At 38.4% G+C, this 25,106-nt stretch overlaps 1 protein-coding gene across 2 annotated transcripts in view; it reads left to right on the top strand.

Moving 5' to 3' along the window:
* septin9b (septin 9b) overlaps window positions 1-25,106 on the top strand; it is a 73,265-nt gene that overhangs the window by 1,429 nt on the left and 46,730 nt on the right. Inside the window, exon 1 of one of the 2 annotated variants that reach the window (XM_058778659.1) lies at window positions 18,004-18,462. The exons of the other annotated variant lie outside the window; for it this stretch is intronic. Coding sequence (XP_058634642.1) covers window positions 18,441-18,462 — 22 coding nt within the window. The 5' untranslated portion in view covers window positions 18,004-18,440. Of the gene's footprint in view, window positions 1-18,003; window positions 18,463-25,106 lie in introns of those variants that run through there. 2 annotated transcript variants of the gene reach the window in all.

Raw genomic sequence — 25,106 nt, 5'->3', positions numbered from 1 at the left:
TTAAGCAATTTTTTAGTCCTGGAATTTATGCAAATCACATTTTACTAATCTGTAAAGCTATAAAACAGAGTGATATGTGACAAAATGTTTAACCTGGAGATTTTCACAGAATAATTTCCTGCTGTCAAAAGCAGCTACAGAAGTTCAGTTCCTCCTATGAATTATATTCATAAGTAGCTAAATAATCAAAAGCATAATGTTATGGTTTACATAACAGCAATGGATTTTGTTAATAAGAATACGTTAGGTGCTCTTCTGTCAGCAGAAGAATATTCAGCATTCCTTTATATTGATAAAAATCTCCTACACATGCAGTCTTTATGTTTTATCAAGCAGTTGCTTTGCTTGTCATCACATCTGAGACTGAGGAACTTCATTTACTCCTTTGCAAGACCGGAATTAACATTCTAACAGGAAGTGATTCATAACTAGCCATGAGCTAGTTTTCCTGGAATGTATTTTTTTCTATATGGTTATGCAGTCCAGACTTAATGAAAAGAATTCTTTATTAATGAATACTTGTATTTATTTGAACTCATGTTGAAATTATTTTTTTCATCCACTCTCTCTTGCTATGACATCATACGATGCTGGGCCATAGGCTGTATATAAATAGCTCATATGAAGTGTGCAGCTAATGCGTGATGTCATGACTGAAAAAGCTTTTGAACAAATGGGGAAAAACAGGCCATGTTGTTATTGTTTTTTGCTGATGGTAAGTCATAGGCATGAACATTTAGCCAAACCCACAAATTACTTGTCAAAGCACTGATCCTGAAACCCATTTATTTGATGGAGCCACTCTTTCATGATCTCTCATATGTTTATTATCACAAATAATAATAAAAAAAGAGTTGTGTGTTAATTTAATTAGAGCCAATGTAAAGAACATTTTATGGAAGAGTACAGGTCAGAAACAAATTAAGGCTCCAGGCAAAATGGCACCAGGGCTGCCAGATTAGTTTGATGTTTTCCAGCACACACACACACACACACACACACATGTATGTATGTATGTATGTGTATGTATATATGTGTGTGTGTGTGTGTGTGTGTGTGTATACACACATCTATGTCGAGATGTTTAAGCAGAACATATAACAATGCCCTTTGGTAGTTTTCATTGATGACATATATGCCCTGATTATCATAAATTATTAATTTAGAAAATAACTCACATTACTAATTAAAATAATTAATTAGTAATTTGGGTTACTGAGATAAATGAGAAGTATTTAGCGACCTGCTCCATTTAAAATACAGAATGTTTTCATCAGGCTATTGATATGACCGAGTCTGCATCTCACATGAATGCACTTGTTTCACATGTATAATACGATCTTAAATAATTATATTAATTTATGACCAAGTGTACCTTTAAGCATAAACCCTTAGTTCAGAACTGCAGGAATGTGCTAAGACCGAATGCTTAAAGACTACATTTTGACTGGATTGTCATTCTAATTAATAGTTACGTAACTCTCAAGGTCATGCTTAGTGCTTTAATAGTTATGGTTGTTTCAGGAACAACTTTCTTTTGTAGAAAGAACTGAATTTGGGTCATGAAATCAGAGATATTCTTAAGCAATTTTTTAGTCCTGGAATTTATGCAAATCACATTTTACTAATCTGTAAAGCTATAAAACAGAGTGATATGTGACAAAATGTTTAACCTGGAGATTTTCACAGAATAATTTCCTGCTGTCAAAAGCAGCTACAGAAGTTCAGTTCCTCCTATGAATTATATTCATAAGTAGCTAAATAATCAAAAGCATAATGTTATGGTTTACATAACAGCAATGGATTTTGTTAATAAGAATACGTTAGGTGCTCTTCTGTCAGCAGAAGAATATTCAGCATTCCTTTATATTGATAAAAATCTCCTACACATGCAGTCTTTATGTTTTATCAAGCAGTTGCTTTGCTTGTCATCACATCTGAGACTGAGGAACTTCATTTACTCCTTTGCAAGACCGGAATTAACATTCTAACAGGAAGTGATTCATAACTAGCCATGAGCTAGTTTTCCTGGAATGTATTTTTTTCTATATGGTTATGCAGTCCAGACTTAATGAAAAGAATTCTTTATTAATGAATACTTGTATTTATTTGAACTCATGTTGAAATTATTTTTTCATCCACTCTCTTGCTATGACATCATACGATGCTGGGCCATAGGCTGTATATAAATAGCTCATATGAAGTGTGCAGCTAATGCGTGATGTCATGACTGAAAAGCTTTTGAACAAATGGGGAAAAACAGGCCATGTTGTTATTGTTTTTGCTGATGGTAAGTCATAGGCATGAACATTTAGCCAAACCCACAAATTACTTGTCAAAGCACTGATCCTGAAACCCATTTATTTGATGGAGCCACTCTTTCATGATCTCTCATATGTTTATTATCACAAATAATAATAAAAAAGAGTTGTGTGTTAATTTAATTAGAGCCAATGTAAAGAACATTTTATGGAAGAGTACAGGTCAGAAACAAATTAAGGCTCCAGGCAAAATGGCACCAGGGCTGCCAGATTAGTTTGATGTTTTCCAGCACACACACACACACACACACACACACATGTATGTATGTATGTGTATGTATATATGTGTGTGTGTGTGTGTGTGTGTGTGTATACACACATCTATGTCGTAGATGTTTAAGCAGAACATATAACAATGCCCTTTGGTAGTTTTCATTGATGACATATATGCCCTGATTATCATAAATTATTAATTTAGAAAATAACTCACATTACTAATTAAAATAATTAATTAGTAATTTGGGTTACTGAGATAAATGAGAAGTATTTAGCGACCTGCTCCATTTAAAATACAGAATGTTTTCATCAGGCTATTGATATGACCGGAGTCTGCATCTCACATGAATGCACTTGTTTCACATGTATAATACGATCTTAAATAATTATATTAATTTATGACCAAGTGTACCTTTAAGCATAAACCCTTAGTTCAGAACTGCAGGGAATGTGCTAAGACCGAATGCTTAAAGACTACATTTTGACTGGATTGTCATTCTAATTAATAGTTACGTAACTCTCAAGGTCATGCTTAGTGCTTTCATATTTAGAGTTGTGTGCTCTGCCAAAAACTGTGGCCAAGTCTGTGGAGTCTGTGGCCAAACTCCACATGAGAGGAGTTTATCTCAGTCCTGCTTCTGCAGTAGATTTAGACATTTGAAATTTGACTAGGTATATGCTCAAAGAAAGACAGATTTCACAAACTGCATTATATTTACTAACAACATAACTGCAATTCTGGCTGGTCTGCATTCAGTCAATCTGTTTGTTTAGGTAACTGAATTTGGAAACCCATTCACCTTGATTGAATTAATTTCAGTTTGGTAATGTTTTAAAACATTAGGTATCATGAATTAACAATGAATAATAATTGTTACAGCATTTATTAATCTGTATTAATCATTTATTAATATACCTAATGCTAATTAACTGTTGATTAAATAAATGCTAATTAAATGCTAGCCTTGAACCTTAAACTTACTGCAGCTTCATTTTGTATACTACAAATTGTAAATTACTTGATGACATATGTAAATAAATATGTCAGAATCACTGCAATTAAATGAAGTGTCATTTGATAGTTCAGAACTCTTTCGAGGTTATAGTCATGATTATTGCCTAAAGTCAAAGAATCTTTAACAGCTGACTTTTTCATGCAAGATGGAAAACATGGGAATTTTACCTCCATATGTTTTTCTCTAGGCCATGATCACTCCATATTTTTTTTCCCCTCACATATTAATTTTTCTTCTTCTTCTTCTTATTATTATTATTTTTTTTACCTGTGCAGGATTGTCAGGGCCCATTTAACACAGGTTAAGGGAGAATACATCATACAGAGGGAGAAACATCCTCCCGCTCATCATAGAATACATATGCCTCTCTTTTTACATTTGGTGACCATCAGGCCAAGTGTTTTATTATTAGACATTTGGAAATGTGGAACATTTGGCAGCCATCAGACAGAGGAAATCAGTTTGCACAAATCACAAGCCTCACCATTCATTAGTGGTAGGGCATCAGTGAGTTGGCATTTGGTGGCCAAAAGAAGGTTGTCAAAATGGGTCAAGAGAAGAAGTGACACACAGACCGTGTTCTAGGAAAAAAGACTGTGACTTTAAAGAATATGTTGCATTTTGAAGAAATTCCTAGTCTTTATCCACATTTCCTGTCCACACAAAGTCCTGTTTACTGAATCACCCCATCACATTCTTTATTGGTTCTACCATGATATCACACTGCTTCAATAAGAATTGCTGCCCTGTGGCACTGCCATCAGAGCTGGCGAGTCTGGTGATTAAACAGTACATTCTTATATAACAAAATGTGCATGTTTGAGTCATGCTTGTAGGTCAGAGTGTTTGGGGCCGTAAGGCATGCGCCCTTTATTTACACTGATGCTGTGCTATTTGTGGATTTATCTACATCTCTGTTTTTTTGCATGGATGCTTTTGCACACGTGTCTGTGTCCATCTGCTTTCCTGAAAAAGAAAGAAAAACACAAGCATGCATGTGTGCGTGCACATGTGTGTTTACAGGATGTTCATTCATGCAAGAGGAATGTGCTTGGATAACAGGCTGCAGGAGATTGTGTTGTGTGTATGTGCGAATCAGGCTTGATGGCAATGCTGAAAGGTATGGCAGAGTTCTCCTCTGTCTCTTTCATGGACTGATAAAAGCTTGGGGCCTTCCCTATTTTCCCATCCACTGCTCATCCGGCACAGCCAGATGAGTATCCTGAGTATCCAGCCCAGAATATGACTGTAAAAATATCCCTGTTACTGTGACATTAATTCCAATGACGTGTTATGTCATCATGGAAGCTTGCTGCAGCCAGACAGTTTTAAATCTATGTGCTATATATATTTGACTTTGTGTCAAAGTTCAACACTAGGGGCTGCATTTGGGAGCCCAGATACCTCTGACATCATTGAGAAAAGGCCAATGAAATTGGTGAGCAAAATTTGCATAGATGGCCAAGACATCCGGGTATAAATAGGCCAGCATGGGTTTTGCTCACTCGTTCTGTTCTTTGGAGCCGAATGCAGTGTCTCTTTGTGCGAAGCGGCACCTAACTCACCTCTTGATCTCCTCGTCATTGTATCTACGGCATAGGGATCTTTCATGTCCACAAAGAGTGAGAGTGAATGAAGAAAACTGTTAGAGAAACAGGGAATGAAGCTCTGAAAAGAGTCAATAACCATCTACACAGAACTATCAGTGCCATTTTACAATGGGGTCTATAGCTTATACTAAACTTCTGTTTCGTTTAGTTAAATGTACAATACTTGCATTGCCTTGGCCATCCATTCTTGGATGAAAGTCTTGATGGTTTGAAGGTTCCATAGTGTTGGAATTGCAATTACATTTTTTTTCTGGGTTGAAGAGTGACAAACACCAAAGATGTTATTCTGACTCAATTGTGGTCAGGAGAGCTTTCTCCCAGGTGGAAAGTTGCAACATGGCACGGGAGGTCCCGCGGATCAGGCTCAGACTGGATATCCAAGAAGTAAGAGTAAGAGCAGTTAGTGCAGGAAAAGAGAGAGATGATGAGGCCTTTTAACTTCAATGACTTCACACTTCCAAGGGGTCAGTGAGCCAATGGAAGCTTAAACTTTCGGAGGGAAAGTTTACGACTCTTTGTGTGAAAGCTAGCTCATTTGCATGATCAGAGTGGGCAGGCAGTATTATGTTCCTTTATTCTCCGATTAATATAACAAGCATACAATGCATGTTATGAGAGGTGGTATGCACCAGTGGATGGTGGACTAAACAAGGGTTATTTTGATATCAAACATGGTACCAATTAGGGATGTGCAACAGTGATCGAGGACTCGAGTACTCTGTGGTGACAGCAACGATCGATCATGAAAACAATAATTGTGTGGGTGTCACGGTATTACTCGTGGAAAACATTGAAGATCCAAGTGCAGTTTTAATAAACCAAAAACAAAGATCCAAAACAGGGTAACAGGCAGAAAGCAAAGGCAAAAAGTAAACCAGAACACACGAGGCAGAAAACAATACTGACACAAACAAGGGCTAACAGAACATGGTATATATAGAGGAACTAATAAGACTAATGACACACAGCTAGAAACAATGACAACTAATAGACAGAGCAAAGGGTGATGGAAAATGAAGTCCAGAACAAACAAACTATAACCCAGCCCTCTGGTGGCTGATATGGGCACTCCAGAAGATGGCTGTGACATGACACCCACTTTAAAGAGCTGATTCCAGACGCTCCACCATGTGTCAAAGAAGTCCAGGAGGGAGGTGGATCATGGGGAGGGATGGTGGGCCAGGCCCGTGTGGTGGAAAAGGGCCTGTGTCCAAAGGTAGATCATGGAACCAAGGTGAGGCCAGCAGGGCAGGAGCCCACCAGGGCGGAGCTGATGACCCCCAGAATGGAGATGATGACCACTTGAGCGGAGCTTAAAATGCAAGAGACCACCACGGTGGATCAGGCAGAACTGGAACGAAGAGCACAGAGAGGTTATTAACAGCATTTATGGCTGTAAAAGGACAGGCAGACAGTTCAGCAATGGTCTCCTTGACCGTAACAGGACAGACTGAGAGTGGGCCCCACCACCCAGAGAGGACCTGAAGCTGAATGGACTCCTAAACTGAAGCGAGCTCTGGAATGAACTCATAGACTTGAGTGAGCTCAGGAGTGGATTCATAAACTGGAGCAGGCTCAGGAGTGAACTCGTAGACCTGAGCAGACTCTGGAGAGGACTCGTAAATGGGAGCGAGCTCTGGAATGAACTCATAGACCACTGGAGTCGACTTTGCTGCCCTCCTCCTTCTCAACCTTTGCTTCTGAGACAGAGACAGTGAAGCCCCACTGTCCTCCAGAGATGCAGTGGCAGACTCTGCCTTCTGTGCGGGGTCTGCCATGGGCACTGACTGACCTGATGGTATTATTAGGCTGCGGTAACTGAGATAGTCAATGAAACACAAATAATCTAGAGTCTTAAGTCCTTCCATCGCCCACAGAGGCAAGGGGCTATCAAGGCATTCATTGAAGAAGTTATTAAGCTCAGTATCACAAAGCTCCAGCCCCACCGCCATGGTCCAAAACTTCTGAGCTAGGCACCCTACTCCTAGTCCCTGTTGACGTAATGTTGCAAAAAAATAATCCAAAAACAAAGATCCAAAACAGGGTAACAGGCAGAAAGCAAAGGCAAAAGTAATCCACAACACATGAGGCAGAAAAATACTGACGCAAACAAGAGCTAACAGAACATGGTATATATAGAGGAACTAATAAGACTAATGGCACACAGCTGGAAACAATGAGAACTAATAGACAGAGCAAAGGGTGATGGAAATGAATTCCAGAACAAACATTAGAACATTCAGTGTGTCATATCATCAGCTGCTAAATTCAAATCTGCATTTGCTGGCTGGCGCTGAGCCAGAGACAGACGCGTTTTTACAGCACTGTGCATTATAACCAATCACACACGATTCTGTTGAGTTTATGAATGCAATGACCAATCAGAGGCATTCAGATGAGTCATCGCTAAAATGCCAGTGTTTCCTTCACTTGCTCGCTGATTGAATACCTCTTTCTGGCGAATTCTCTCATCAGAAACAACAAAGTGCAAATGTGTGTACCAATATGTGAGTAAGATATTCATTTCATAGTGTAAACAGCTTCAGTGATTTTAATGGGAGTTTTTGAGAGTGCTTGAACTCTAGACTGTCAGTAAAAATGTTATTTGATAATTTAAATGTTCTTTGCTGTCTTTCTGCACAATGAAAGTGTTATGACTAGTAGCCTAACTTACAATGTTTTTATTCACATTAACTTCAATGTTAAATTCACATGAAATATAAAGTCAGTTGTATTAAAATATGTTATGGCATGACACCCATATCTGTTAATTAAGTAAACAGACAGGTTTTTATGTATAGCCTAGTTAATAGGTTACATTATTAGCTTACTTTGACCATCGCCCACTAGATCAACTAACATAATCTATAAACATGAGAATCAAGATATTTCATGATATAGTTAATGCGTTTGGGAATGTTTCGAATAAAAAGGGAAAAAAACTAAAAAACATAAGTGCTGTTGTGGCTGCTGTGTGTCACATGACGACCCCAATCCCCCACCCCAACTTGTGCCCCCTCAAAAATAATGAGTGCATGGCAATGCCCAATAGTGACTATCTGAGTTATTTGAGACGATCTGGAGGAGCGGACTCCGTGTGGTGGAAAAGGGCCTGTGTCCAAAGGTAGATCATGGAACCAAGGTGAGGCCTGCAGGGCAGGAGCCCACCAGGGCGGAGCTGATGACCACTTGAGCGGAGCTTAAAATGCAAGAGACCACCACGGTGGATCAGGCAGAACTGGAACGAAGAGCACAGAGAGGTTATTAACAGCATTTATGGCTGTAAAAGGACAGGCAGACAGTTCAGCAATGGTGACCGTAACAGGACAGACTGAGTGGGCCCCACCACCCAGAGAGGACCTGAAGCTGAATGGACTCCTAAACTGAAGCGAGCTCTGGAATGAACTCATAGACCACTGGAGTCGACTTTGCTGCCCTCCTCCTTCTCAACCTTTGCTTCTGAGACAGAGACAGTGAAGCCCCACTGTCCTCCAGAGATGTAGTGGCAGACTCTGCCTTCTGTGCGGGGTCTGCCATGGGCACTGACTGACCTGATGGTACTATTAGGCTGCGGTAACTGAGATAGTCAATGAAACACAAATAATCTAGAGTCTTAAGTCCTTCCATCGCTCACAGAGGCAAGGGGCTATCAAGGCATTCATTGAAGAAGTTATTAAGCTCAGTATCGCAAAGCTCCAGCCCCACCGCCATGGTCCAAAACTTCTGAGCTAGGCACCCTACTCCTAGTCCCTGTTGACGTAATGTTGCAAAAAAATAATCCAAAAACAAAGATCCAAAACAGGGTAACAGGCAGAAAGCAAAGGCAAAAAGTAATCCACAACACATGAGGCAGAAAAAAATACTGACGCAAACAAGAGCTAACAGAACATGGTATATATAGAGGAACTAATAAGACTAATGGCACACAGCTGGAAACAATGAGAACTAATAGACAGAGCAAAGGGTGATGGGAAATGAATCCCAGAACAAACATTAGAACATTCAGTGTGTCATATCATCAGCTGCTAAATTCAAATCTGCATTTGCTGGCTGGCGCTGAGCCAGAGACAGACGCGTTTTTACAGCACTGTGCATTATAACCAATCACACACGATTCTGTTGAGTTTATGAATGCAATGACCAATCAGAGGCATTCAGATGAGTCATCGCTAAAATGCCAGTGTTTTCTTCACTTGCTCGCTGATTGAATACCTCTTTCTGGCGAATTCTCTCATCAGAAACAACAAAGTGCAAATGTGTGTACCAATATGTGAGTAAGATATTCATTTCATAGTGTAAACAGCTTCAGTGATTTTAATGGGAGTTTTTAAAAGAGCATAAGAGCTTCACGGGTGGAATCATGTGTTTACTTCATGTCTTTCCATCAGTGTCCTTCTAGTTGTGGTTTCTATAAACATGAGAATCAAGATATTTCATGATATAGTTAATGCGTTTGGGAATGTTTGAATAAAAAGGAAAAAACTAAAAACGTAAGTGCTGTTGTGGCTGCTGTGTGTCACATGACGACCCCAATCCCCCACCCCAACTTGTGCCCCTCAAAAATAATGAGTGCATGGCAATGCCCAATAGTGACTATCTGAGTTATTTGAGACGATCTGGAGGAGCGGACTCTTGGGGGCGCTCTGGAAGCGCGGACTCTTGGGGGCGCTCTGGAAGCGTGGGAGCTGGACGGGACCAGCGGGGACGACGGAGAGCTGGACGGGACCAGCGAAGACGTAGGAGGGCTGGACGGGACCAGCAGAGATGACGGAGAGCTGGACGGGACCAGCGGGGACGATAGAGAGCTGGACGGGACCAGCGGAGACAACAGAGAGCTGGACGGGACCAGCGGAGACGACGGAGGGTACTTGCGAGAAACAGGCACTGGAATCCAAGACATCCCCTCATACTCCACCAATAACCCTAGGGGTACTTGTGGGATAGCCGGTATTCTTGAGTGTGCCGTGTCTAGGAGCGCTGGACCAAGTGTTGGTGGGCTTGCCATACTCACTGCAGGCAGGCTTGCCATACTCACGGCAGGCTTGCGTGGGCCACGAACGGCGGTCGAGTGAGGGAGAGCCGTGGACGGCGGCATTATTTTTCCCACGGATGGTGGGCTTGGGAGAGCCGCGGACTGCAGCGGGCATGAGGGAGTCGCGGACGCCGGCGTGCTTGCGGTGGCCGCAAACGGCAAAAGAGGGAATCACAGAAGGTGGAGGACTTAAATGAGGCGGGTCTGAATGAGGAGCGACTGATGGGCTGGGAGCTGGAGCTGGTGGGTCCTCCTCTTCCCCCACTAGGTATGAGGATTCGGCTATCCACAGGGCAAAGTTCAAATATTGTGCCAAACACCAGCTGGAGTCACCTGACGGCATCAACATCTGGATTTCCTCATCCAGCCTGACTCTGAAACCCTCCATAAGCTTGAGTTTGCTGCAGAAGGCTTGGTGGCTGGTCGCTATAAACTCCCAACACTTTTCTCCTCCAACTTCAAAATAGTACTACATCGTTGTTGTTTTTTTTTGTTTTTTTTTGTTTGACCCTCCTTGCACCTTCACTTTGTAAACAGTGGGTCAGTGCTTCTGCAGTGATGTAGGATGATTTTGAAGTTGGAGGAGTAAATGAGTTGGGAGTTTTTCAACATACCCTAACGGATTTACCCTCACAGTGCAGAGCACAGCGTCTTCTCCTCAGGAATCCGCTACAGTGTTTGAGGGAGAGGGGGTTCAAGTTTTCCCGGGTCTGCACGTGCAATAAGTGGGCGGGCATAAATATGCTAATGTTTCATTTTGACGTCACCTTGAAACAGCTAAAGATTCGTTTTAAAAACGACTCATTTTCATGACTTGGAGTCGATTCTTTCTTTTGAAAGACAATAACCTTATACACGGTGCACTTTTAGATTTAAAACTTTGCAGGATGTTTTCATTCACTTAGAGCTGTGTTACACACTGCATGAAAGGTCATTTTCAAATATCCATAATAGGGGCACTTTAATTTGTGTTCCGAAGATAAACAAATATCTTGCAGGTTTGGAACGACATGACATAATTGATGACAGAATTTTCATTTTTGCGTGAACTATCCATTTAAGAAAAGGCTAGTGAGAATTAGCAAGTGAATTGCATGCCACTCCACCAGACATAAAAGGACCCATCTTGCTCCACTCATTCAGATTTGTTTTTTGGAGCCGAGAACTCAGGGTACAAATTTCTCTATCCATTCACCTTGTATACAGTGTTGGATTCTAAACCACATCTCTTCTCCTCTTGCACATTTAAGTGTAGAGTGCTCCCATGTGAGCTTCAGCACCTGAAAGATCAGAAATCCTCTAAAGGTCGGGACACACCAAGCCGACTTTGGATCTTTTTGTACAGATATCAGAAGGATCCCAACGTAAGGAACCAGTATACATTTTATTTTTAATGGCATCCCGGATCATGTCAGAGGATAGTTCGGACTTCGGAGCATTTTTTTTTTTTTTGTAAATGAGGCACAGTGTCATGGAGAGTTCACAAAGAAACATTTGTTGAAAGATAAAGCAGTACTAGATCTGACAGCAGCTGCATCAACCTCAAGTTAATGATTTCATATTGCTTTGTTTGGAAACGACCGTTTTATTTTTATAATGTTGTTAAAACACTCAAAACATGCAATAGTGAGGGGGTGTTGATAGTGTTTCCTATGCAATGACGTTAGTCAATCATAACAGTGACTGATTACTGAGAAGCTTTAAAAGACACACCACTTAAAAACAGGCTGTTTCTGAGAGAGGTTCAAAATGAGGGTTGAAAATAATAATTTTTCCATATATTTATTTGCTTTTTTGTGCAAAAAAATGTATTAACATTTTATGTAAACCTCAAGGAACATATTAAAATAATAAAAACATCCATGTCATGATCCCTTTAAAGGAGCATACATAGACAATGACTTTTTGGGGGATATGGACATCAGTACAAGGTCCTCCCTTTCGGTTTGTCCCTGTTACCTCGCATCTTCACGAATGTTGCAGAGGCTGCCCTTGTCCCGCTAAGAGAAGTGGGCATTCTCATTTTTATCTCGACGACTTGTTAATTTGAACAAACTTTCGAGATTTATTGTGTGCGCACAAGGACCTGGTGCTTGACCACCTCAGCCGATTGTGACTGTAGGTCAACTGGGAGAAGAGAAAACTCTCCCTGTGCAGAGCATCGCTTTTCTCGGGAAGGAATTGGACTCAGTTACTATAAAAGGCCTATTCGGTGCTGGCCTGGCTGAATTTGTTCAGGGGTAGAATCACGGATCAACTGAAGCAATTTCAGAGGGTCGTGGGGCATATGGTGCCCTTGGCAGCAGTTACCCTGCTCGGGTTGATGCATATGAGACTCCTTAAGCATGCGTAGTTATCACGCCGATCTGTTGCTAGACTCTCAGGTGTAGGACAAACCTTGTTTTTCTACGGGCAAGGGTTCCCTTAGAATAAGTGTTGAGGCATGTTGTTGTCACAACAGATGTGTCCAGTATAGTCTGGGTCATTGTATGCAACAGGGATACACCCGTAGGACCCTGGCATATCAACAGCCTAGAGTTGCTGGCTGTACTGCTGGCCCTGCAGAGGTTTTGACCAATGATTCAGGACAGCAATTGTGGGTCTGAACAGACAACACAGAAATGGTGGTGTATATAAATCACTAGGGCAGTATCCGTTCTTGTCACAGGTCACAAAAATCACCAACTATCTCTTCCTTTGGAGTCAGCAGTGACTGAAGTCACTGTGTGCCACTCATATTCCAGGTGACCTCAGTAGCACAGCTACTGTGCTTTTGTGACAAGTGATTCAGTTCGTGGGGACTCCATCCCCAAGTGGTCCAACTGATTTGGAGTTGATTTGTCGAGGTGCAGGTAGATCTGTTTGCTTCCCAGGAATCCTCCCATTGCCCCTTGTGGTATTCCTTGACCAAGTCTCCACTCGGCATAGATGCTCTGACACATAGCTGGCCCCAGGGCCTGTGCAAGTATGCATTTCCCCCGGTGAGCCTGATTGCACAGACACTGTACAAAGCCAGGGAGGATGGTCTTGCTGGTTGCCCACCCAGACTTGGTTCCTGGAACTCTCATTCCTCATGACAACTGGCCAGGTGTTTATCTTGCACACTGTGCCTTTCCCCTCTCTGAGGTAATAACTGTGCTCTTATTATCCAGGTGAGTTTCCAGTGTTCCATAACCCTAGATACTCTCTTACTCTACAGCACTCATCAGTAGCTGAATTCAGCAAAGGAATTCACTATTTTAGTATTGCAATTCACTACTGCAAGAAGATGGACATTAACCTGTGATATGCCCCTTTTCAAAGAAATCACTATTTTTGGGTTAAGTGCTCCACATTTCCCTAGTGGTAATGTATTTTCCACTTTTTGCTACCATCCTATATGACTGTAGCAGTCCTCCATTCTCAGGCAGGTACTACCACAGAGACCTCTTTCTATATGTGGTACTTCCTGGTTGGTAAGTACATGTGAAGTGTTTTCTACGTTAACCTCCCTTCAAGTAGGATGTGGTTTCCACAGTTTTCTTTTCTCCAACATAGGGAAAAGAATACTTCCCCAGAGCAAACTTTGGGTCTGCACAGCTGTAAGTTTTTATTGTTAAGAAAAAAAAGGTCAAGCATTGGCTGAAGTGACCTATTCCCATTGTAAGTATGATATATACCTCACAATACAGGGGGCTACGGCAACTTACTTGGGTTACAACGTGGCCTGAGTGCACTTGTTATTAGGCATGCAGCAGCTTGCTTGCATCTGCACTACCAAACCTCGTAACAGTTCAGCTGGCTGTGGCGTTTAGTTTAGGGTCCCCTAGTGTCACTACCAAGCGGCAACCTCCCGCTCTCTCGTGAAGCCAACACGGAAGTGACTAAAACTGCAATTCATCGACTGGCCTCTGGAGGCTGGCTGCAAAAGAGAGTCAATCCCATAGACTCACCCATGTTAAAATGCCCAACTTTACAGCAGAAAAAACATTTTACAGCCTGGTGTAAAAAATGATTTTGATTTATATATCTAATTTTGCCCTTCATGACAACTGTGAGGGGGATGAATTTTTTTAGAACTCATCTGTTTAAATTATATTGACCCTTAAAGTTCTGCATAATTAAGAGCGTGGCCAGTTGAGTGACAGGCGGATTGCCGCTGCTGTCACAACTGGCGAGTTAGGTGGGCGTGGTTTCAGCAACCAGCTCCACCCATGTGCCGCCTTTTCACCCATTTTCGATTATCTGGGAGTGACGCGTGGTGATGCGCTTGCCAAGATGGTGGCGGTCGGCTCTGCCCACTTTAGGCTTCAAAAATGCTTTACAGAAACCTGTAAAACGTCACGGACACTACTTCCATGTTTTTATACAGTCTATGGTCACTACATTGACACAACATTGAGTGACTGAGAGATAGGGAATGTCTTGGTCACTACTGTAACCTCCATCCCCTGATGGAGGCAATGAGATGTGTCCCTCCTGCCACAACACTGAACTACCTGCTGAAATGGTCGGACATTTTCTTTGTTCCTCAGCAGAAACCTGAATGAGTGGAGCAAGCAGGTTCCTTTTATACCTGCATGTCCAAAGGAGCAGCATGCAAATTCACTTCTCATTGGCCTTTTCTTAAGTATCAGAGGTGTTAGTTTGGTATTAAGGTATTAAGTTTGGAGCTATTAAGTGCGACCCCTAGTGTCACTACATTCCAGCAGAAAGACCACCTCACTGTAATGAATAAAACAAGTTACAATAGTAACCCAGACATTATCACCTGCATATTTTTTTTTTTAACCTGCTGTTTTAACTGGTTTTATGATCCATAAAATAGAAATGTCTGAGGCCCACTGCTGGGATTTTGCCTATATATATATATATATATATATATATATATATATATATATTTTTTTTTTTTTTTTTTTTTTTTTTTAAGAAGCACACCTTCTTATTTAATCTATGCTGTTACACCTCTAAAATTACTTTCTTATCTAATGTCTTTCCTCTATAGTGGCACACTCTGCTTTTTCCCTCAGTGATTCACAATTTACATATGATTAGATTGGTTTCAATCAACTTTGAAACCTTAGTTTTATGTTATGTATTATTTAAAACTATGATTTTTAATAGTGTCTTCAATAGTACTGTAAAAAAAATTGCTGTAGTTTCTACAGCAAAATTTTACAGAATTTTACTGTTTAAACTTCGCAATGCATTATGGGTCAAATAAGGTTTTACAGTTGTTAACAGTATATTTCAATGTCAGCTGTAATTAATTTACAAGAAGCAGATGTTGTCACTGTAGCTCCTGCTTTTTACACTACTTTACTGTAGTGTGGCATTGTGGGATTGCACGAGCATGGTTCAAATCTGAAATACAGCCGACTGGAGCAGTGCTAGAACGATTAGAGGCTTTATTCATAATTCCTGGTAAGTTCACTTAATTTTACTTAAGAAATATATCCTTTTATATTTATTTAAGTTAATGTATAAGCGATGTCGCTATACATTATATCGCTATATTGCCTGCTATCACGACATTTAGACAAGCGGCCTTGGTATGTGCAGTAAGCTGGAAATTGCTATCATAGCATAGTTGGGCTAATGTTGCATTTTTCTCATTTTGGCAGTTTCATTTTCTTATTGAGAGCATTTAAAGTAGTGTTTACCCAACTTTTAACGTAATGCCCAGTGCGAACGATTGTCATAGTAATGTTAACTACTATCTGCCGAAATAACTGATGAACAGCAAAATATGTGAAATTTCATTTGTTTGAACTGTCCCATATTGACGTGACAGCTCACTATAATTAAAAACTACATGTAAACTGCATCCCGGGAGCAGGCATCTTTTGCACACTTGAATTATTTCAAAGGTAACATGTTTTACTTGAGTAATTTCATTTGTGAAAAAGGTTACTTATTTAGTTTAAGTACTGGTAAATGCTGATTGTATTGTACAAGTGGCATTTTTACATTTATTTTATTGAGCTAGTTTCATTCAATACTGAACTTTATTCTAAAGCTTCTGCTTGTTTTTATGTGCAGATGTTTTGTTGGAATCACAACACTCACTGGATAAAAGACAAAGATACATAGAGGCAAAACAAGTGGAAAGGTCTCAGAGAAGAGGGACAACCCTCATGTGTGTGCTCATCTCATAAAGTTGATGGACTTTCAGTATGTATTTATTAAATTGTCTTTTGCTGGAATATTCTAAATTTAATAGAGCATAAGCTCAAACAACAGAATTTGTGGTATAATGTTGATTCCAGCATTTTATTTTAATCCTTTTTTAACCAAAATTATACATATTCTGTTGATTGACCTTAATTTTTTATAGAAAGTTAATGTTCTACTCAGAATATGGCTTATTTTTTGTGATATAACAGGTATTTGTAGTTATTTTGTGATGCTATGTTATTTTTATGATAAGATTTTAACTGTTGAAAGACTGACATTTTTATTTTTACTAGTAAAAGCCTTGCAATGTCTTTCTGCCAGTTTTAATAAATATTTATTTGCAACATCTTTGACTTGGTTTTTATTCATTTGTAAATGTATTAAGATAGTTCTCATGATAATGCATTTAAATAAGTATTTTTCAGTTTACTGTTGAAATTATTCTTTGCAGCATTTTCATTGTTAAATTATTACAACATCATCTTGGATTTAGGGGTATTTACAGGATTTTATTGGCAACTTTTGTTGCCAGGTAAATACTGTACTTTAGTGAGATTACAAAATATTGCTTTAAAATAAACTACAAGTTTAATTCAATGTTACTGTAAAAATACTACAAATTACTGTATTTCACATACAGCAATTAACTGCAGTTTGCTTTGCAGTATTATACTGTAATCCATTTTACAGGCTTTTTTTTTTGCCAGTAACATCCTGTAAATTCTACGGTACATTTTTTACAGTGTAGTGAATCACTGATATTTAGACTGGCGGCATGTCTTATACCCTGTAAGATGATTTACATAAACAACATATGTGAGCAAAAGAAATACAATATTTTTTGAAAAAGCCAATTATTTCTAGAACCTGATTATTATAGGCTTATTTTCTCTGCGTCATCAGTGACCCAGAAGGAATAATAATCAGTGTGGTAGAGTGCTCCAAGGCATTTTTTATTCTTGGAAATGGAGAGAAGGTCATGTATCCCAATGTCTTTCACATACACTAATCAAAGTCCAATTCTACCTTAGATGTGTAAGGACCTTAAATAAGGTTTATGCCAGAGGTCAAACATCATCATGATTTTCTTTTGAGTAATGACCTGAAGACTATGGGCTGACTGTCACTGCTTTAAAGAAATAGTTCACCTAAAAAAAATAAAAGTAGCTGAAAATGTACTCACCCTCAGGCCATGCAAGTTCGTTTCTTTTTTTCAGAATTTTTTTTTAAATTTAGCATTACATCATTTGCTCACCAGTGGATCATCTCAGTGAATGGGTGCTATCAGAATGAGATTCCAAACAGCAGATAAAAGCATGCTTCACAAAACGTTAATTGATGGACTGAGTCTTGTGGATTACATGTGGATTATTGTGATGATTTTATCAGCTGTTGGAACTCTCATTCTTACTGCACCCATTTACTGCAAAGGAATCGATTGGTGAGCAAGTAATGTAATGCTAAATTTCTTCTCATCTGAAGAAACAAAGAAGAAACAAACTCCAACATCTGGGATGGCCTGGGAGTGAGTATAATTTCATACATGCCTTTTAGAATCTATATGGATACAGTCCATTTTACATTGTAAGTTTAATTCTTGTAATGCATAGCACTGTCTACTGGACCTAGGAAATATTGCAATGCAAATTCAGCAGTATCAAATGCAGTGATTTAAATTTTCTCTCATTTTCTTTCAAAGTGAGGGCATGGGGCTGTTTACAGATAAGTCACATGGCTTATCCACATCTTAGAGACACAACAGAGCTTCAGTGTCAAAAGAGGTCAAAAGAAAGACGAAAGAAGATCGAATAAAGCCATATGATCAGCACATGTCACTGAAGTTCCATTGGATACACTTGTCAATGAAACACTAAACAATTCTAAGATCAGTATCGAGGAAGAAAAAGAGAGAAGAGAAAGAAAGAAAGAAAGGGAAAAACAAGAACAGAGAGAGAGACTGAGAGAGAGGCAGAGAGAGGGGGAGAGCAACTAAACTCTCGGAAAAAGCAAAAGGGGAAGTCTGCAAATAAAGGGAGAGGAGGAGAAACGCTAGAAACCACATGTGGCTGTTAGGAGCCATAATTCAGCTATGGAGCGAGACAGAATCGCTGGTAAGTAAATCTTTCTCTCTCTCTTTCAGTTTAAAAGACAGCTGAGAATGAGAACCCTCAAATTGATTTGAAATTTGTTTATTACATCAATTTCTTTGGGGAAACTACTGTGTATGTACTTTGTGCAGGTAGGTCAGGTGGTGATCAGGCACAGTTAAGTGTGAACACTCAGTACTCTCAGTTTCTGTGTTCTGTTGAGTCTGTTGGTCTGTTGAGTTTGGATAAAAGCAGTTTGTTGAAGTAGTTACAGTACAGTAGTTGGTCTTAATAAACTGTATTCTGTCACTTGTGTCTACCTATTTTTAACTGTTTTTTTCTTACAAAAAGGAAATCAGTTTTCCAAGATGCAAAGTGCAAAAATCATTATATTTGATCTATGTGGATTGTGCTTTTCATTTTTAAGGAAGACACATGACCAAGGGTGGGATTTTATCAATAAGGAAGTGGAACCTCTTTTTTAGTTTCTGCTTTGTAACATATTTCTAATTCTCTCAAACTGCCTTTCAAGTATTTTTCTCTTTTCAGTTATATTAAAACACATTATACAGGTGAACTTATTGACATCAGTGTTCACTGTGAAGAAAAAAAAAAAAAAAAAAATATATATATATATATATAAGTTAATGGAGTATGTGTGTGTGAGTAACAGCGAGAAGGTATACCTTACTCAGCAGAATCTCCCATAAGGATTGTGTCTGTATCACACCGCGGAGCAGCTGTGCAGGGAGGGGTTTGCTGTGTGGCATGCCTCAAATCTTTGGAGCTCCTGTAACATCAGCTGTTCTGGTTGGCAATGCCACATGCCTTATACACACCCTGATATAATATATTGTGTTTAATTTATTCATCCATTAGTTTTGCACACCATATCGCTCAGTCTTCGTATTGTTGATCAGAATGTCATCATGTGTTTTACATGTCACAGTATGAACTGATATTTTAGAACTGGATTGAATTTGAGTTGCTATGCAGTTTAACAGGTGACCACAGAGGGGCATTGGAGCTTTTCTGCATCAGAATACTATAAATACTGTAGATTCAAATATAACTTGGTGAAAATGATGACAAAGGATGAGATGGAGTGTCAGGGCATTCGTCTTTGTGTTGAAAGCTTTTCGTATTTGTGTAAAGCTGATTGTGTTGTGTTGAAGTGTGTGTGTCTATTATCAGGGCTGGGAACAGATTTCCGAACTGTGAATTCAGCTTCATGAGGAAGTTGTGGGCAGAGCTACTTCCTGGTTCTGCGTATCCATTGGTTTGCACATGTTGCCATGGTAATTAACACATCGGATTGTTTTGAAAGTGATATGGCAGAGAATCCTAGAACTTTTTGGCCCTTGTGTCTCCTCTCAGAGCTCAGACTCAATATTATGTTACATGTCAACACGTTAGCATAGTTAAGATAACAAGCACAGAGAGAGAAACACTGATCATGTGGTACATGTAGATAACACTGGATTCTATTGTGCAATCAGAGAGGGCTATTTTGAGATTTTAAAATGATATTAAATGTAGTGCTGTCAAGCGATTTAATCGCATCCAAAATAAAAGTTTTATTTTACATAATATATGAGTGTGTACTGTGTATATTTATTATGTATATGTAAATACAAACACATGCATGTATATATTTAAGAAAAATTGTATGTTTATATGTTAAATATATTTATATAAAATATATAAATGTATATGCATGTAAATATTGTCAAAATATATACTGTATGTGTGTGTATTTATATATATACATGATAAATAAACACAGTAAACATAAATATATTATGTAAACAAAAACTTTTATTTTGCATGCGATTAATCGTGGTTAATCGTTTGACAGCACTACATTAAATATCATTTTAAACTCTCAAAATAGCCTTCTCTGATTCCACGATTAATCATTTGGCAGCACTAATTAAATGCAATTATCTGAAATTTATTGTATTTTTGAACCAATTAAATAGGACTTAAGTATATCTTTATATGTAATTTCATTAAAACTTCTATAGTCTTTAAAATATGGTTAAAGTATATTGTTGATGGCCTAGTTACAATGATACACATATACTGTTTGTTCACAGACAGCATCTGGATAACTGAAAAAAATCACTCATCCAGCAGTTTAATGGTTGTGGTTGTGTAATTTCTACAGCCTTTAAAGTTAACATCTTGCATTCAGTGACCTCCAAACTGGACACTCAAGTGCTGGTCTTGTTCCATTAAAGTGGCGTATGGGATATCCTGAATGACTCATGACCTCACACGTGTACACAGACACACACACATAAGACAACACCCTGTCAGTAATTATTACTCTGATATTTTATAACAGAAAACTCAGTCTTACCATTTAGAAATACTGGTGTTTAAGGGCTTTGGATAGCCACAGATTTGGCAGAGGGATTTAGAGAAAGAGTAGCACAGAATTCTCTCAGCATTACCCTGTCCCTACAGACAAATCACTGTGCAAAAATTCACTTTATATGTACAAGGTAGTTGAAGGTTGTTTATGTGTGTTCATGCACAATAGTTATAATACCATATTGTAGCTACTGTACAATATATTGGGTGTATTTATTTATTTATTTTTAAAAGTCAGACCCTATAAAAGAGGAATGATTTGATTTTTGATACAAAAATACTTATGACCCCCCATGAAGAAACTGTTCAATTTTATACAGTTCAGTTTATATCTTGGTCCCAAAAGACAGCCTATAAACCAAACTATGCCCTGTATTCTCAGGTTGCACTGTGCTGTCAATTAAATGTTATTCCTTGAAGATGACAAATGGAAGCTTTTATTCCTCTCCTCCTTGACTTTATATATTGTTTACAATTACTGTGAACAGTTATTAACCTTACTGACTAGTCAACAGACTGATCTAAATGGTAATGAGTACATTTCAACACCAAATGAGCTGTCAATTTAAGCGTCACAAGCTGTAATTTAAGGCCTGTTACACCAACTATGTTAGAATGTTATGACTAGATGCTTAGCAACAAACAACCAATCATATGCCTCAAATGCTTTGGACAGTCACAGAAATACTGTACGTTGTATAAACAGTCATTTCTGTGTTTGAGGGGAGAAAAGTCAAATGGTGATGAGATTAATTAATATGCATGGATAAATTATGAGCAGTGTGAAACATGAAGCAAGATAACCCAGGTTTCTATTGCGAATGATTTCTAGTGTGAAAATCCCACCGGGGAAGAAAGAACCACCAAATACAAAAGCGCAGAGATAAGAAAGCCGGTTATGGGCTCTTCCTCTGATATTTGATTTTGTCTGTTACTTAACAAAATACTCTGTTCATTCAAATGAAAATGTTTATCACACCAAACATTTATCTTGGTGTGAACAGGCCTCTAGGGCCAACAACAAAAATAATATAATAAAAAGGTCATGTTAATATTGGTGACAATATCAGTATATCTTTTTTCTTTTTTGGAAAACTATATTGTCAAATATAATTTAATAATTTGTTTTCAAACAGGTATGTTTAGCATTTTCTATGATCTCTGTCAATCACTTTACAAATCTCTGTCACAACTTTTCCAGCATACTATGCGATTAGTTTGTTTTAGTGGACATACTTTGAATGAGTGTCCCATATTGGTTTGATTTCTAGTAAATTTTCCAAAAGTGCATCCTTGCATGCTTTGTGGGCAAATGCTGCACATAACCCCTTTGGTTTCAGAAGGTTCTCTGATCTTTTATGTTGGCAAAATTTGTATTATTATTATAATTTTTCTTCAAATTATGGCCTGTTTTCTGTTGGCTTCTAATTCACACCATACTCCCTTCACTAAGCCCTTTTCTGAGGAATGAAACAAATGAAAGCTGATGCTTCTTTAGTTCTATGAAGGGACTGGAAATATAAGTATATCTATCTTAATGTATGGTCTGCCCTAAAGCTGCCATGAGCCTCAACACAGAAGCCTTGTTAGAAAGCCAAGAAAAATAAAGCTCCAATGAAGGTTGGCTGCTTTAACATATGCTGGTCTGGTTCTAAATCGAATGATTATGCGATGTTCAGGAGAGATACTTAACGATACTGAGGGACGTCAGGTCATATGATTTCAAAAGTTTAACTTTTTTTTTTTTACCATATAGATGTGTTTAGTTATTTGTTAGTTAAACAATCTAATTGCTTGTTTACACTTAGTTTATTTTACATCGGCTGGGTGTCTAGTATGGTGGTTTTAACAGTTTGGCATGGTCAAACTAACACAGCACTATTTTGCGGGAGAAAAGGTTTCCCCACTGACGACCATTCAAAAGTAGTTGCGTTTTGTGATGAAATGTGGATGTTTAACCAGTGCCCAATTTTTAACTTATATCTGTTTGTGTGTGTAGCATAGGTCTGTTGGATCAGACTTAGTTCAGCCTGGCATTTATTTCTGAGTATCACTGAAATGGTTTAAGAGCAGTTGTGTCTGAGATCAGTAGATTATAATGGAAGTAGGAGCTTATTATAGGATATCTATGAACAACTACAGCCTCTACGTATTGTTCTGGAATAGATTTCCTCTTTGCGTTTCTATTTTTTCTCTGTTTTTTACTTTAATTCCAGGTGCGTGGGATGGACAAACGGAGTGCTCCCATAATCCCTCAAAAGCATGCTGGCTTTTCTTCAAAAACTGAAGCCAATAGGAGCTCTTGGGCTATACTTGGCCCAGCCAAACTGTAGATACAGCACTGAACCATATAATGTTTAAAAGCAAATCGTTTTAGTACACAAACAGCTGTCTGAGCAGGTTTCTGAAAGGCTGATCTATGGGTTGTGCATCTCTGAAGTTTTATTTGGAACTACCCTCAAGAAAATTGGGTAATAGTTAATGTAAATAGTATTATTGTATAATGGGTGTTACTTCAGGTAAGGGCACTTTTGACCCCATGGACTTTTAAGAATAAATTCCTTTAAAACACACTTTTCACATTCTCACTAGTTTATTTCATTTGTCCAGTCCAGCAGTATGTTCAGCAGATGAGTTCTTTTTCTGAACCCACATGTACAAATGTCATTTGGACTAACTTAGTATGACACAAAATGACAGTTGTGAAAATAAATTCAGTAGCATTTTATGTAATGCTACTGTTATAAATACGAACAATGAAATTGTATTTTCACACTTTTTGCATAATTTGAGCTTTAAATGAGCTTTAAATGATTCACAAGTGTTCCCAAGTAATATCTTCCTCACAAATAGCAAGTCTCATTTCATTATAAGGTTTGTTGCACTTTTACTTACTCTTGTTTAGGTTATAATGATTTTTAAATTGTCATAATAATCATTTTTATAATTAAAGTCGCGGATAAATACAAGAGTAAGGGTGAATACAGTTCAGTTCAGTCTAATGTTTATTGTGACCTTCATGTAATAAAAAGACAAGTGCTTGTGAATTTTCAGAGCAGAAGACTGTTGCTTTTCTCAGAAACTCCAAGTTGTTCACATGAGCATAAAGCAGTTGTACAAAGCACTATGACTGTTGCAGGCACTTTGGCAAACTCATGTACATGTATCTGGGAAAGTTTTTGTCTGGAATATCTGGCCCATCTTAAGAGAGATTGTATTTTCTTCCAAGTCATAAACAACTGGGTGGTGGGATTTTGAATCCAGTGGCAGAGTGGTTTGGACATGCTTGTGATCTCTTTTAGACTGTAAGTTTTATTCTGACCATGTTCACATATCCAGATTTGATTATAAAACATATACTGGAAGTGAGTAAGATACTTAAATGAGCAGTTCAGATTTTATTCAATTGTTAAAGTTTATGACAGACTGCTATTAACTTTACTATCAAGCTGTTAGTGTGAGAAAATGTAACCGTCTTTCAGCAAATCTTGTGTTTAACCATTTATTTGGATGCCATTAAATTAGAAGGGCAAAATAAATGTCAGCTCAAGAGTTTTAACTCTGTCTTCCATTATGCATTAAATTTTCCATTCAAAGAATTGATTCCTTCAAAAGAAAGACTGGCAGTTGCTGCTCGGTCAAGTAACAGCATCCATAATGCACATCATATGTTCTTGTGAGATGCTTTTTTGCAGTTTGAAAGGGTGTAGGCCTGTATTTTGTCAGTGGCTATTTTTTTAGCCAGCATATAAAAATAGCAAGAGTAAAACTGAAACTATGGCATCTAACCTACATCCACAAACAGACACAAGTCCCTTTCTATATCTTAATGAGATATTGTATACTAACGAGACAGATTTGTATGGAAACCAATTACCACCACATAAGAAGAAAAAAAATTTTTGGTAAGGTAACTATTTTTATGAGATAAATTGAAGAAAAAAAGTCATAATTATTATGTAAAATTCAAAAAGTCAGTTGTGACATAATTATGACGTAAAAAGTCAATTATGATTTTAACCTTATGTCATAATTATGACTATGTTATAAATTAGACTTTTTGTCTTATAATTTTGACTTTTGTATGTGGTGGAAACTGGATTTCATAAATGTGCAATTGCATATGAATTAAGCAGATTTAGGGCCTGTTTACACCTGGTCACTTCATGCATTTTCTCTGATCAGATTTCTATCTGATTTGTTAAAACGTTTCCATTTACACTTGGCCACATAGGCTACACTGTAAAAAGTGATAAGTTGACTTAACTTAAAAAAAATTGAGGAAACCC

This window comes from Onychostoma macrolepis, chromosome 06 (genome assembly GCF_012432095.1).
Source record: "Onychostoma macrolepis isolate SWU-2019 chromosome 06, ASM1243209v1, whole genome shotgun sequence".
NCBI lineage: Eukaryota > Metazoa > Chordata > Actinopteri > Cypriniformes > Cyprinidae > Onychostoma > Onychostoma macrolepis.
The sequence above is the reverse complement of the archived record's forward strand: the minus strand, read 5'-3'. Positions and strand labels throughout refer to the sequence as shown.